The 14698-nt window shown below is 58.5% G+C and overlaps 1 protein-coding gene across 1 annotated transcript; it reads left to right on the plus strand.

The window, feature by feature from the left end:
* The first annotated feature begins 1226 nt into the window (after positions 1 to 1226).
* Positions 1227 to 14006, plus strand: FOXN1 (forkhead box N1). The gene is made up of 8 exons (XM_032428510.1): positions 1227 to 1349; positions 1734 to 2192; positions 4579 to 4689; positions 6436 to 6566; positions 7848 to 7944; positions 11269 to 11476; positions 11708 to 12199; positions 13687 to 14006. Exons 1-8 carry the CDS (start codon positions 1227 to 1229, stop codon positions 14004 to 14006), a joined length of 1941 nt encoding a protein of 646 aa, XP_032284401.1.
* The last annotated feature ends 692 nt before the right edge of the window (positions 14007 to 14698 follow it).

The following is a 14698-nucleotide window of genomic DNA, read 5'->3' on the forward strand; positions in this document are numbered from 1 at the left end:
GGTGGAGAAGGAAGGCAGAAAGCTGAGGATGAGAATAGGAAGGCCGTTCTAATAATGACATTAATTACAAGAGCTGACATCCAGTGCGCACTTAGGATGTGGTAGGCCCTGTGCAAAATGCTTCCCGGGTGTGATTTCATTTACGACAGCATCCCCAGGTGGGAGGCCCTACCTCTCTCCCTGCTCTGTAGATGATGGTGTCGAAACTCAGAGATGCTCCCTGACACAGCTAGCGAGGAAAGGCTTGGACCTAAGTCCTCTCAACCTCTGGGCTGTGCCGGGGACAAAGTTCTGTACTTCTAGAAGGTCGGAGCAGGAAGAGCCCTAAGCTATCATCTACTACAAGCCCCTAGTTTCCAAATAGTGAAACCAAAGCTCAGAAAAGGCAGTGGTCTGGGGGCACTGGACTGGTTCCACCCATAGAGCATATGACTCTTGATCTCGGGGTTGTGAGTTCCGGCCCCACATTGGGTGTAGAGATTATTTAAAAATAAAATATAAAAAAAAAAAGAAAGAAAAAGAAAAGGCCATCGGCCTGGACAAGGTCGCAGGCACGAGATGCAGTTTGGAGGCAGTCGGAGGAAGAGCCCGTGCCCGACATCGCACAGTGGGCCGGCTCACAGGGCCAGCAGGCAACCAGGTCCCCTCAGTCCCCAGGAGCACACCGGGCATGCCAGTCCCCGAAGTGGCACCTGTGACAGGCCCCGCCTCTCTCACCCAAGGCCGGGGCTGGACCCACTCTCTCCAGCTCCCCCTTCTCTCCAGACCAACATCCTGCTCAGCCGCTGAGCAGAGGTGACTCGTCCTGGTCACCTCGCCCAGTCCCTCACTGGGGAGATACCGGCCCAAGGCAGGGTCTGGAGGGAACCATCCGCAGCTGAGCTCCAGAGCAGCCAACTCTCCCTCCTGGGGCTGGGGTCGGGGTGGGGGGGTCTCCTACCTGCTGTGCTTTGTTCTCTCTCCAGTCTTCCATCCGTGCTTTCTTCCTCTGGCTCTCATTGTTTATCTGCTTCCTTCTGTCTCAGATGTTTCTCTCACTGTGTCTGTTTATCTGCCTGTCTATCTGTCTGTCTGTCTCTCTCTGTCTCACCAGATGTCTGGCTGGAGTGAGTGTTCCAGCCCAGGGATGGGGTGGGAGTGGAGGCGGTGAGCTTGGGGTTGGTCACCCCAGGACCCCGGTCCTCACTCTCATCACAGCCGGCTTTCTTCGAGGCCAGGACTGGGTGATGGTGTCGTTACTCCCGCCGCAGTCTGACGCCACGCTGCCCGGCCCCGCCAGACTGGAGGGCGAGCCCCAGGGGGACCTCATGCAGGCACCGGGCCTCCCAGGCTCCCCTGCCCCGCAGAACGTAAGTACCTGGTGCCTCGCAGCAGGTGGACCAGTCACCCCCACCCCCAGCCCCCGGGCACCTCCTGGGATCTGCCTTGTCTCTTCCAGCAGTGAACAAGTACCCAGTGACTCCAAGATCCAGAAGTGTTCGGATGCAGGCCTCTGCTTATCCCTTCAGACTGGGGCTTTCTCAGGGCAGGGCTGTGCATCCATCTGACTTGGGGCACCTCAGATCTAGGAGCAGTGTGCCCTCATCAGATTAGGGCTTCCAAGGGCAGTCTCTGTCCCCTCGATCACTTGGGGGGCTCCCCCAGAGCTGAGCCGCAGACCCGGTTACCCTAGCACAGAGTAGGGTCCTGGTCCAGCCTCTACTCACGGGCTCTCTACCCTCTGTCCACCCCAGAAGCTTGCCGGCTTCAGCTGCTCATCATTTGTGCCCGACGGCCCCCCAGAGAGGGCATCCTCACTGCCCCCACAGAGCCCCAGCGTCGCATCACCAGGCCCTGAGCAAGTCCACTGCCCAGCCGGCCCGGGCCCGGGCCCCTTCCGGCTCTCGCCCTCAGACAAGTACCCCAGCTTCGGCTTTGAGGAGGGCCCAGCAAGCAGCCCCGGGCGCTTCCTCAAGGGTGGCCACGGGCCTTTCCACCCATACAAGCGGCATTTCCACGAGGACGTCTTCCCCGAGGCCCAGACCGCCCTGGCCCTTGATGGACACTCCTTTAAGACCCCGGGGGCGCTGGAGGCCTTCGAGGAGATCCCCGTGGATGTGGGGGAGGCTGAGGCCTTCCTGCCTGGCTTCTCAGCAGAGGCCTGGTGCAACGGGCTCCCCTACCCCAGCCAAGAGCACAGCCCCCAAGTCCTGGTGAGTACCAGTGGCCAGTGGGCTTCCCACCTACCCCTAGGGGTCCTAGTTCGCAGAACCCCAGAATGAGTCCTCTGAGATCAAACTCCACCTTTCCTTCCAGACCTTTCCCCCCTCGGACTCAGGGTCAGGGTGCGCCGGGGAAGCAGCAAGCTCAGAAAGTTGGGGTCTTTGCTTCCTTCTGGCCTCCAGGTCAGCTGGGGAGGGGATGCTGACCTGCCCCGCCATGGAGGGGCCAAGGTGGGGGAGGCAGGTCAGGCTAAGGAAGCTGGCAGCTTCCCAGAGGCTCCTGAGTCAGGATTCCAGTGTGTGACTTCTCTGTTTGTTTAAGTGTCGAGAATCCCCAGCCAGACCTACCCGCCCATATGCAAATGTGAGAAGAAAAACACATTCCAGAGACCAAGAGAAAGGGTTGAGGGAGGAGCCACAGAGCACAAGGTTCCCTCTCCGGCATCTGCATACGTGGGTGGAGAGAGGGCTTACAGCTTCTCAAAGGACACTTCCGGGACCTATTTGCCCGAGAGGGGAGGAGGGCTGAGTGTATTCATAGAAATACCTTGAAAGCACCTTGGAAAGTCAGCATGTCATCCCACAGTCATACCCACCAGCTGTGTGATCTTGGGCAAGTCACTTAACCTCTCTGGGCCTCATCTGAAAAGTATGGTTAAGAGGACCTGCCTCATAGGCTTGTTGCCCTGGGGAGAGGAAAGCTAGAGGGAGGTTGGAGGTCCCGAGGTGGTGAGCACTGAGCAGGCTCAGCCGGGGTTGTGGTTACTCCAGATGCTCACCAGCTTTCCTCACCTTTTGCTTTCAGACAGGCTCCCATTCCATCCCCAAGCCCCCCCCCCTCCCCGACCCACCGACAAAGCCTGACTCCCAGGCTTGGAAGATAGAGAAGGGGTTGGGTTCCTACCAGCTGTGGCCAAGACAGGACCCTTGGTTCTGGGGCCCTTTGATGGCTTCTCCTCAGGCCCACTGAACATGACAGCCACTCATGGTGAGGGCGTCATCATATTAGCTCCTGCCCCCCAAATCCACTCGCTGCCAGCCCCTGGGCACTGTGCCAGATGCTTTCTCTCAAGTGCCCCATTTAATCCTCATGACAACCCTCGAAAGACTTCCCATTATCCCCATTTTGCCTCTGAGGAAACCAAGTTTCCATAGACGTCAAGTGACTTTCCCAAGGTGTCCCTTGGCCTATAGGAAGGGAGGCTGAGATTTGAGCCCACTCCCTTACCCCCTGCTCAGTGGAGAGGAGCCGGGGCCCGGAGAGCCACAGCTAACTGGTCGACTCACTAGGTGACCTCGGACACATCACTTCCCCTCAGTGGGCTCAACCCCATCATCTTCCAAATGAGGAGGTTGGCCCTCGTGCTGTTGGCCCTTCCAGGCCTGAGATTCTATGATTATGGCTCTCTCTGCATCAGCAACCCCAGGGCACATCCAGAAAGAGCTGACAGTTGAGTTGACCCTCTGGGCCCAGATACTGGTTCCCAAGGCCCCTGGTAAGCCCAGGAAGAGTGGTCTACCTCCTTCTGGCCTTCTTCACGTTCTAGAAACCAGCTGTGCCCTCTTTCTGACTCTACTCAGCGTAGAGCTCTGTGCTAGACTCTGGGGGCCCCATGGGGAGCTCACCACCCATGGGAAGCCAGAGCCTGGCCACCACCTCTGGCAGCAGCTATAGGTTCCCTGTGCCAGGGTGAAAGAGAGCTGCGGGACTCAAGCAGACCAGCAACAGGGCAGACTCCCCGAGTAGGGAGCAAAGGCCTTTGAGTTGAGGATGGCCAGGAGACAGAGTGGGGAGGACTCATCAGCCCCCTCCAAAGAGCCTGCCGGAGCTCCCCTGGGCTTTACCGAGGAGAAAGGGGCAGGGCTTTGGGTCACCAGCTGGGCCCACCTGTCTGGCCACTTCCTGTGCTCCCCTTACTATGGGCTCTGCAGTGGGAATTCTAGAGCTGTAGCCTTTTCCAGATGTCCTTCGCAGACCTGCTCCGAGAGGCTGGCAGCTCTGAACACAAGCAGGCCCCAAGCCAGTCTTGATGCGTGGGATCAGGCACTGTATCTTCGTGCTATTCCAGAGAGATCTCTGACTCTACCCCACCTCACTGTGACCATCGTCAAATCTCCCCTAGTCGCCTGGACAGCTCGGCCTCTGCCTCTCACCTGAAGTGAGGTGCAGACCAGGGAGTGCTCTCAATTCCAGCCCCAGCTCCACCGCTAACTGGCTGAGTTCCCTCAGGAAAAGCCCTGACCTTCTCTGTTCTCCATTTGTTCTCTAGGACTAAGCTTTGGGGGAGGCAGAGTAGCGGTTGCTTTTGTGTCGGTTTCAAGCCACAGGGAAAACCAAGGCCCCACCTGGTCATCTGTTTTTTGTTCCTTCCAGCAGGGGTCAGAAGTCAAGGTCAAGCCCCCAACTCTGGAGACTGGTCCTGGGATGTACTGTTACCAGCCCCCCTTGCAGCACATGTACTGTCCCTCCCAGCCCCCCTTCCACCAGGTGGGTCAGGGGCAGGTGGGCATGCTCCCCTGGGGCCCCAGGATATTATGTGGTGGGAGGTGTGCGGGCGTGGATGTGCGTGGGCACACCTGCATTGCCAAGTCCAAGGCCATCTGGGGTGGGGGGCCAGGGGTCCATGGGGAAGGAAGCAATCGCCCTTCTCTAGGAGTAGGTGGGGTTCAATCTAAGAGTCTCAGGCGGAGAGTCTCAGGAAAGAGAGCGGGGCTGAGAGTGGGGCAGGGCCCAGATGTGAACTGAAAAGAGAGGGAGGAGGAGAGCCCGACAAAGACAGGGGCCAAGAGAAAAGGACTCTGTGGGGTGACACAAGACTGAGCAGAAAGGGAACAATGGGCTCTCGCCTGGGTCAGCCACTGTCTTGCTACGTAGCCCTGGCCCCCAACTTCCCTTTCACCGAGACAGGGTGGGACCAGGCATGGAGCTGGGGCACCTTGCCACCTGGAAGTCTCCAAGACCCCATCATCTTCGGCCCTTTCCCCCCTCCCCACCCCACCGCCCAGCCTCAGCTCCTCCGACATGGACAGGATGCCAAGTAATTGCCCCACATTGGCATGGGATGCAGGTTTTTAAAGAGAAAGAAAAGAGCCCCAGAGCAGCCAGGCAGCTCCCAGGAGTCACTGGGCAAGACAGAGCAAGTGGCTGCCCAGCGCCCAGCTCCATCCACCTGCAGCCTGGCACTGAGACAGGCCCTGCCTGTGGAGCAGGTTCTACTCCCAGCTCTTTAGCTTTGGCCCTGATCTTGGCCAAGCCAGGGAGACAGGCTCATGGGGGGGTGGGGGGTGGGGGAGGTGGTCAGACTGCTTGCTTTGTTGGGGGGCAAGAAAGAGATGGAGGGAAGCAGAGGGAACACATGAGGGGTCATCCTCACTGCCGCGAGGAGCCCAGCTGGAATGGCTCAAGCCCTCCTGAGGCTCAGGGTCTGACCCAGGGCAGGGGGTGTCCCTGAGGCAGCCTGGCCCCTGAGGGACGGAGCCACAGCAGGGTTAAGGGGCTGCCAGACCTTAAATAGCCTCGCCATGCCCAGCCCTGCTTTGATGCTTTCTGCATTCCGCACACACACACACACCCCCCGAACAAGATGGCCGCACCCAGGGCTTTATAGAGCCTGCAGAGAGGGTGACTCAGGCACTAAGTGTCTCTCGGGTGACCTGGAAAGAGCACCTCAGCCTGGAGCAGATGGGGGAGTCAGAGTCTCCTACCCCCTTTGCCCCCATAAAACACCATTCCTGGCACCACAGCCACTCCCTTTGCCGTAAAACCACCTCCTACCCCCATCTGCCCACCACCGTGACCGGCCCTTTCAAAGAGCCACTGAAACTCGTAAAAGGTGGCAGTGCCCAGCAAACGAAGGCCAGGGCTGGACACCCCACTTCCAACCCAGCTGCTCCAGGAAATGTAGGGGGGCCTGGAGGCCCTCACACTCTCTAGCCCATCCAAGCCGCTTCCCCATCACCATGCAACGGGCCTGAGAAGAAGGAACTGGAGGAAAGGAGCTTTGAGGCTTCTGAGATCCCAGATTTGGGGATCTCCTCAGAGGCCCTCAGATGTCCACACCCTTGGCCAGCCCCCTCAGATGGCTCTGCTCTTGGAGCCCGTAACCAGGAAGAGAAGAATCTAGTCTCAGCTCTCTCTCCGGATGTATATGAACGGGGTGTGGGAGGGGGATTCCCCCCACCCTGGGAAGGACTGGTTACCATGGCAACCCCTCTGCCCCTTTGACCTCTACAGTACTCACCAGGTGGTGGCAGCTACCCCATACCGTACCTGGGCTCCTCACACTATCCATACCAGCGGATCGCGCCCCAGGCCAGCACCGATGGGCACCAGCCTCTCTTCCCAAAACCCATCTACTCCTACAGGTATGGTCCCAGCACCCCTGGGGTGGAAGGAAGAGGGGTGAGAGGACCAGTGGGGAAACTGAGGCATGGAATCCTCAAGCTATAAGGTGATGGCAGAGGATGGAAGTCATCCTCAGCAGGCTTCGAGACGCTGCTGGAGAGGGGATCCCCGCACGGAGGCCCGCGGATAGACCAGATCACCTCTGACCTCTTGTCTAACCCTGCGGAGCTGTCAGTGGCTCCACTCAGCGGAGGCTGGCGCCCCGAGATTGGGCCCCCTAAGTTCTAGCCTCGTGGGGCCCGGGGCTTGGGCCTGAGAGTTTAGGAGGGATGCTCGCCCCCTTCCCCCTCCCTTTCCCCTAGATACAGAGAGAAGCCGAACCCCAAAGCTCTCCAGGAGATAAGTGAGAGATGAGGCCTACAGACTCAGCTCAGGTATCCAGCGCCTGCTGGGGCTGCAAACGCCAAAGCCCGCAGCACCCCGCCGGTCTAGGAGACCTTCCCCCGGAACTTTCATTCCTCCCATCAACAGTGACACTCGACCTCCTGTGTGCCAGGCCCCAAGTGGGATCAGGTCATCAGCCAGTGTAAGCTCAGGGAAGGAAAAGGAACTCAGAGAGCATCCAAGAGCACAGAGAAGGGGTTTGTGGGAGGCAGGATGATGCACAGAAAGGAGAATACCCCATCCTTGGAGTCCAACACAACTCAGTTCAAGTCCAGGCTCTCGAATTTACTAGCTGTGAAACCTCAGGCAAGTTACTTAATCTCTCTGAGCCTCTGTTTATTCATCTGCTTAAAAAGAAAAAAAAAAAAAAAGGAAGAGGAATATTCAGGCCTTTGGAAAGATTAAGTGACAGAATATGCTTGGCACATTGTAGGGGCTCAAGAAACCATAGTTCCCTCCCTGACTATCCAACCTTCAGTGTGCAGTTGGCTGAGGGTGCCTGGTAATGCACCCTTAATCCTCACAACTCTGAGGTAGCTATTACTTTCCTTACTTCAAAGCTGAGGAAATTGAGGTTCAGAGGTTAAGGCGCTCACCCAAGGTCACACAACTAGCGAGTGGCCAAGCCAGGATTACAACCCAGATCTCTTAGATTCCACAAGACCCTTGTAGCTTGGTAATTCCCAACTTCAGTGGACACCTTCTCATCCTTTCTCCTTTCCACCCCATGGAGCCTCTCACCTAAATCTGCAGCAGGTTATTCCTCTCAACTACTCCAGCCAGGGCAGGCGGGGTGGTCGGCGGAGACTCCCTGCCTGCTCAGAAGTTCAGACTCTCAAGGTTTTCTCTGCCTTCAGCATCCTCATCTTCATGGCCCTTAAGAACAGTAAAACGGGGAGCCTTCCTGTCAGCGAGATCTACAATTTCATGACGGAGCACTTTCCCTACTTCAAGGTGAGCCCGAGATCCACCCCAATCCTCCCATCCTGGGCGAGCCAGGCCTCTCTGGAGGCAGAGAGTTCTCTCTTGAGAGTTCTGTGTCAGGAACAGAGAGCTCAAGCCATTCACCCAAGGTTACTCAGCAGGCTGGAATCCGATCTCATGCTGGTGGAAAGCGGACTTGTCAGTCCTGATAGGCTTCAAGAAGCATCCACCTACCCCGAGTGGGGAGAAAGAGCTTGGGAAGAAATGAGAGACTGTCCCCACCCCTGCCCCCAGGATGCTGTAGGTTAGAGGAATCTGAGTAAGAGCAGTAGCCAGCCAGGGTGGCATGGGACGCTGGGACCACACGACCCATTGCCTTCCAGGGAGAGATTAAGATCTGCCTCTGTGGGTGGCAGGCTCAGCTGCAGCCCTGCCAGAAAGGGGGGTGTGGGCTTCATGGTCTTCAAGTGTCCCAGGGAACTGGGCGGCTCACCTGGCCTTCCCATGTACAGTGGCCAGTTCTTGTCATCCACGGAAGGGGCTTCTACCAGATTCCCTCCCTAGAGGCAGGACAGATACCTTTCTGTCCAGATGGGCAAACACATCAGAAAGGGTGATCCACCTGCTCAAGGTCACACAACAGGGGGGATCGGTTGGTGGCTCGAGCTGTTTGGCTTCACACACCACCCACTTCCCTTCTCGGCATGCCCCCGCATACCTTCCAGCACAGACCTCTTCTTCTGGGTGGGTGCAGGGGAGAGCAGAACTTGTGTGTGAGGACTGCCTTCTCCGAGGTCTACACCCTGGTGGATATAATCTCATCCGAGAACCGGGCCGAAGATGGGAGCTGAGGCCCAGGTCCAGAACTGAGCTCCACCTGCCAGTAGGTGACCTCTGGTCCCACTATCTTCCCAATTGTCCCGCCTGAGGATAATCTGAAGCTGATATTCAAACAAGTTTGTACTTGCTGCGTTGCGATCAAATGAGGAGTGGGCAAGATGGCCAGAGTGGTCTGGCCAGGAATGGGGAAGTATGGTCATCCACCAGAGATTCTGGAAGGGGGGGTGAGTCGTCTCTGGGATTTGAGAAGCATCAGAGCCAGTATCCAGAGCTGCCCCGATATCCCAACAGATCTGGAGACGAAACGCTCCCTAACCGCTAAAGCTTTTGGAGGGTCCTCTATAGGGCTTCAAGGGGCCAGGCCAGAGACAGGGAAGTGGGCCTGCCCTGTTCCTCTCAGCCATTCCTCCCTGCCAACTCCCGGCCTGGCCCCCAGCCCCTCCCTGCATCTCATCTTCCTGGCTTAATTATTTTTCCTGGGAGCTGTGTAATCCCTGTTTTATGGGGCTGAAGAGTGAAGAGGTCTAACAACTTTTTTTTTTTTTTTGGTTCTAGTTGTTGTTCTTAGCCGGTTGCATCACTCTCTCACTCCTGAGTTTACATTTGACTTCAGAGAGAAAGCATCTGTGAGGATGGGACGGGCCCCAGTGGTGAAGCCAGCCCTATAGGGTGACCTGGGCAGGGCCCTTAATAAAGGGACAGAGCTGGAGTCTGGGCTCTGTCACTGCCTTCTGTGTGATCTAGGGCCAGGCAGTTTCTTCCCTGGACCTCAGTTTCCCAATCTGTAAAATGGTCAGGTTGGACCAGTTGGCACATCCATTCCTTCCAACTCTGACGGTTCCCCTCTCACCTACCTAAGGAATTAGTTCAAAGATCCCCTGCCCCCTTTATGGCTCACTCTCCATTTGAAGGTCATTTTCCCGGGCAAGAACAGAGGGGAGCCTGGGGTGGGTAGCACTCATGCCCCAGGCAGCTGAGGTGGGCGTCCTGTAGCCCCATGAGTCAGGGCTATGGGACTGGGGCAGTGTCCAGCCACTGGACATAATTGCTAGTGCCGACCGTCCCTCTTCCAAACAGGAAGTGGCTGGGGTGGGGGCTGTGCAGGCATCCCAAAGTCACAGATTTATGGGCCCGTAAAAGGGCCCAGTGCACATTAACTCTGCCCATCAGGCGACACAGCCTTGACTCCTAGTAGGGACTTTCGTGGGAGTTGAAGGTGAATCCCAAGCTGACTGGTCTGGTGGCTCGAGCATCCTTCCTCCTGAGCCCCGGGAGCCTTGGGGGTCATGTCAACCAGCCCCCTGCCCCAGGCCAGCTGCCCCTGAGAAAGGCTGCGGCAGCTCCTGCCGGCAGCTCGCAGTGACCGGGCGTCAGGACCCAGTTCTGCCAGGCGTGAATCAGCCTGACTGCTCCCTGGGGCAAGTGGGCTGGGGAGGAGGGCGTGGCCGCCCGCACTCCGCTGAAACTGCCGGCTGAAAGGGAAGAGGGACCAGGGGGCTGAGGGCATGGGGGCCCCTGGCCGGCGGATGCTCTGCCCACCGTCGGCCCCCGCTGGGCCTGGGACTGGCACAGAGGCGGGAACAGAGCTGGAGGTCGGGGGGGGATGGGGGGGATCCACTGGCACCCCCGCCACCGCCTCTCACCCCACTGAGTCAGCCTAATGGTTTTTACAACCCTCCCTGGGCACAATTACTGCACCGGTGGCACGACGGGGCCTCCTAATGGGTGTTTATTCTGTTGGCACGAGCCCCCCCACTGCCCACCTGAGGGCTGGCCTTCCCACCGGGGCACGCCCCCCCAGGCACACTCATGTGAACACTCCCACTCCCACACACATACAGTCATGGAGACCCCCACACACCCAGAGAGACTTTCTCACACACACATCCTCACACTCAAAGGAATTCACAGACCCACACCCCGGACGCGGGCTCACGCCGGGGAGGCATACTTAGGGACACAAGCACACACATACGAATAGCCAGTCCCCCCACACACACACACACCTCGCACTCTCACCAAAACCCAGCTATACACACGACATATGGGCGACAGGGGCACACACCCAAATACAACCTCACCCATCTTTCTTTTCTCCCGAGTTTGCCCAAGCGGGGGTGAGGCAGCCCCAGGAAAGGAGCATCCCATAGCTCCCTCCTCATTCCAAAGCTGGCATCTGGGAGACCTGGGAGTAGCGAGTTCGCTTTCCCCAGAGGGGTCCGAGCATAGGCCCCAAGACCCAGCGGGACTGGTCCAGCTCCAGACAGGGAACGGGCCCTCCCTCTATGAACCACCCAGACAATCCTGGACAGGGTCGGCCTGAGGTGGGGCTGGGATGAGGGGCCAAGGTTCCCGCCCACCCCTGCCCACCACTGAAGGGTACCAAGCACGGGCTGGGTGCTGAGGAGGACGACAAGCCCCGGAATGGGTGGCAGTTGGGTGCCCAGGGGGCAGAAGAGCCTCCCCAGGTTCCTTGAGCCCGGCTTGAATTCTGGTCCTGCTCTGCTCCGGCAGACGGCTCCTGACGGCTGGAAGAATTCCGTTCGCCACAACCTTTCTCTCAACAAGTGCTTTGAGAAGGTGGAGAACAAATCAGGAAGCTCCTCCCGCAAGGGCTGCCTGTGGGCCCTCAATCCGGCCAAAATCGACAAGATGCAGGAGGAGCTGCAGAAGTGGAAGAGGAAAGACCCTATTGCTGTGCGCAAGAGCATGGCCAAGCCAGGTGAGGGGCTGCAGGGCAATGCAAGGGAGGGCTCAGTGTGCCTAGGAACTGGGGGGGGGGGGGGGGGGAGGGGGGGGGGGGGGGGGAGGGAAGAGCGGGGAGAGGAAGAGAAGCTGATCAAAGAGAACTTATTAGTGAGGGAAGGCCTGAGTGGTTCCAAGGCTGGGAAGGGCTTGTGGGGAAAGGGAGGTCTCATGGTGTCCCTCTCTCTTCTCTCTTGGGCCTTTGCAGAAGAGCTGGACAGCCTCATTGGAGAGAAGAGGGAGAAGCTGGGCTCCCCACTGCTGGGCTGCCCGCCCCCCGGGCTGGCCAGCTCAGGCCCCATCCGGCCCCTGGCCCCTCCAGTTGGGCTCTCCCAGCCACTGCACTCAATCCACCCAGCTCCGGGCCCCATTCCCGGCAAGAACCCCCTGCAGGACCTACTTGGGGGGCATGTGCCCTCCTGCTATGGGCAGACATATTCGCACCTCTCCCCGGGCCTGGCCCCTCCCGGACCCCCACAGCCATTGTTCCCGCAGCCGGACGGGCACCTTGAGCTGCGGGCCCAGCCAGGCACCCCCCAGGACTCGCCTCTGCCTGCCAACACCCCACCCAGCCACAGCGCCAAGCTACTGGCTGAGCCTTCCCCGGCCAGGACCATGCATGACACCTTGCTGCCAGACGGAGACCTCGGCACCGACCTGGACGCCATCAACCCCTCTCTCACCGACTTCGACTTCCAGGGTGAGCTGGGGGTGGGAAAGGGAAGGTGGGACGGGACCGGAGAGGTGCACCTGGCGGTGTGGCCCATCCCCTCCAAGCTGCCAGGTTTCTGGTCAGTTGAAGCAGAAAAGTCCTGAGCCGGCCAGGGGTGCCAAGGGGCTAAGAGGAATGTCCTTGCCCCCATCTCCCTCCTCCTGTGCCCTTGAACATGTTCCAATGGACCCCATCATCAAACCACTCCCAGTTCCGAGTAGCTGGGAAAGAGCCCAGTGTTCCGCTCCATCGTGGCTGTGAGCAACTGCCAGTCTGAACATTCCCAGAGGTGGTTGCATTTTCTCATTCATCTTTTAAAGCAGAAGAAGGAGAGAGATCTTCCCCCGGGGGAAGAATGTAAGGCCTCAGAACTAGGCAGGTCCTGCCGAGATTTGGGGGTAGGAGTCTGGGGAGAGGTTCTATCTATTCCATTCCATCTTGCCTGTCCCATCTCTGCACACGGCAGAGCCCACCCATTCAGATCTAAACCCCAGTGCATGCCCAGACTCTGGTCCTGGCTCAGGAGGCTTGGAGGAGGGGGCTGACCCACGCCTGAGACCCTCTGGGTACACTGGGGGAGTGGGGGGAGGGACATCCACAGGCAGGTGGAGACAGCTGACCCTCACCGAGCTCCCGGTCCTGTGGGGACACAGCCCAGGTCTTGGTAAGCTTGTTAGAAACGTGCAGCTAGGTCCTCAGCTGCAGCCAGAAGTGGGGAGCGACGCTCACCACAAACCATCAGCTTCACGTGTGCTCTCTCATCTGGGCCTCTAGGACCGGAGGAGAGATTATTAAACCCCCTTCACAAAAGCACATGGAGGTTAAGTAACTTATTCAAGGTTACTTGGCTAGAAAGAAGGAGAGTAAGGACTGGAACCCAAGCAGCCGAGTTCAATCCAGGGTCTGGTCCAGCCCTCTTCCTCCATCCCTGCAGCCCTGATACCCAGGGCAGGAGCGCCAGGCCCTGGTCTGCCATGATGCAGGTCCCACAGCACAAAGAGGAGGACGAGGTGGCAGCACTGACTCCTCCCTGGAGTCAGTGCTCCAGGCTCTGCTCCTCTCCCTTGGGCCTGCAGTGAAGGACCGCATGGGCTCCAGCAGCGCATTGTTAGAAGATCCTTGGTCTTGGCTGCAGATCCGCCTTCCTGGGGAGCCTGGGCAGGAGCCAGGGGAAGAGTTCCAGGGGCTCCCTCTGCAGGCTAAGTCTGGAGTGCACAGCATAGGCATCAGTCCTATGACTACAACTAGGACTATCAGTCCTATGACTACCCCACCTCCCTCCAAAATAAGAGCCCCAGAGATCATCTAAGCTATGGCAGAGGAATCGGAGAGTTCCAGCAACTCCCTGCTGCCAACAGTCTGTTCCCCAGTCAAGGTTACCCCAATCCTGCTCTCTTTAGCATGTGAGAGCCATGGGTGGGGTACACAGAGCTCCCTGGTACCTCCCAGTGACTCCTGTTCTCTCCCCCAACTAGGAAACCTGTGGGAACAGCTGAAGGATGACAGCTTGGCCCTTGACCCCTTGGTCCTGGTGACCTCGTCCCCGACATCATCTTCAATGCCACCACCTCCACCGCCACCCCATTGCTTCCCGCCAGGGTCCTGTCCGGCAGAGACGGGCAGTGGGGCCGGCGACTTGGCACCACCAGGCAGTGGGGGCTCCGGGGCATTGGGTGACCTGCACCTCACCACCCTCTACTCGGCTTTCATGGAGCTGGAGCCCACACCCCCCACGGCCCCTGCTGGCCCCTCTGTGTACCTCAGCCCCAGCTCCAAGCCCATGGCCCTAGCATGAGCCATGCCCAGCAGCAGCTTCGGCCTCTTTCTGGCCTGGAAGTCCCAGCTGGCCGCCCACATCGGGCCCACCTTAAAGGTCAAGGAAGGAAAACCATCCCTGTCCCCTATGCCACTAAGCCAACTGTTTGTTAGCTGGCAGCTTGGGGGTGAAGAAGACACCACCCACGATGCCGCCCCTCACACATTTCTGCCACCTGGTGAGCCAGCTCCTCACTCAGGGTCCCTGAAGACCAAGTGTCTGGGCAAGGAAAAAACACACCCTCCCTAGCTCACACTCATCCACACTTACGCCCTTATGCATAATATGTGCGTGCATATGCACACACACACACACACACACACACAGTCAATCAGACCTACACCCACCCACATACCTTCTATCCAGAAGAATCAGAACAACGTCACTGAGAGCCTGACTCCATTTCTGAGGCAGCTGAGAGCTGAGGGCTCAGGTCCTCATGCCAGGTCCAAGACCACCCTGAAACCCTATTCCGATGTCCACATTCTCTGCAGGCCTGGCCCCTTCTAGCATGTTCTCTCCCGGAAGCCCCCTGTATTTATTCTCCCATCTTCATCCCAGCAGCCGGTCAAGGAAGAGGCAGTGTGGAGCCTCTCCCCAAGTTGTCTGTGGGTCCCCCAGGGGGCTGCTATTAGCAGCACCCACTCGGCCAGGCTCTGCCCATCCTCAGT

This window comes from Phoca vitulina, unplaced genomic scaffold, assembly GCF_004348235.1.
Source record: "Phoca vitulina isolate PV1807 unplaced genomic scaffold, GSC_HSeal_1.0 scaffold40, whole genome shotgun sequence".
Classification (NCBI taxonomy): Eukaryota; Metazoa; Chordata; class Mammalia; order Carnivora; family Phocidae; genus Phoca; species Phoca vitulina.

Excerpts from the sequence above, each read along its gene's own strand:
- FOXN1 (XM_032428510.1), top strand. The coding sequence starts at position 1,227 with ATGGTGTCGTTACTCCCGCCGCAGTCTGACGCCACGCTGCCCGGCCCC. Across the intron at positions 4,690-6,435 it reads CCCAGCCCCCCTTCCACCAG|TACTCACCAGGTGGTGGCAG; the intron begins GTGGGTCAGGGG and ends TGACCTCTACAG. Across the intron at positions 12,200-13,686 it reads CACCGACTTCGACTTCCAGG|GAAACCTGTGGGAACAGCTG; the intron begins GTGAGCTGGGGG and ends TCCCCCAACTAG.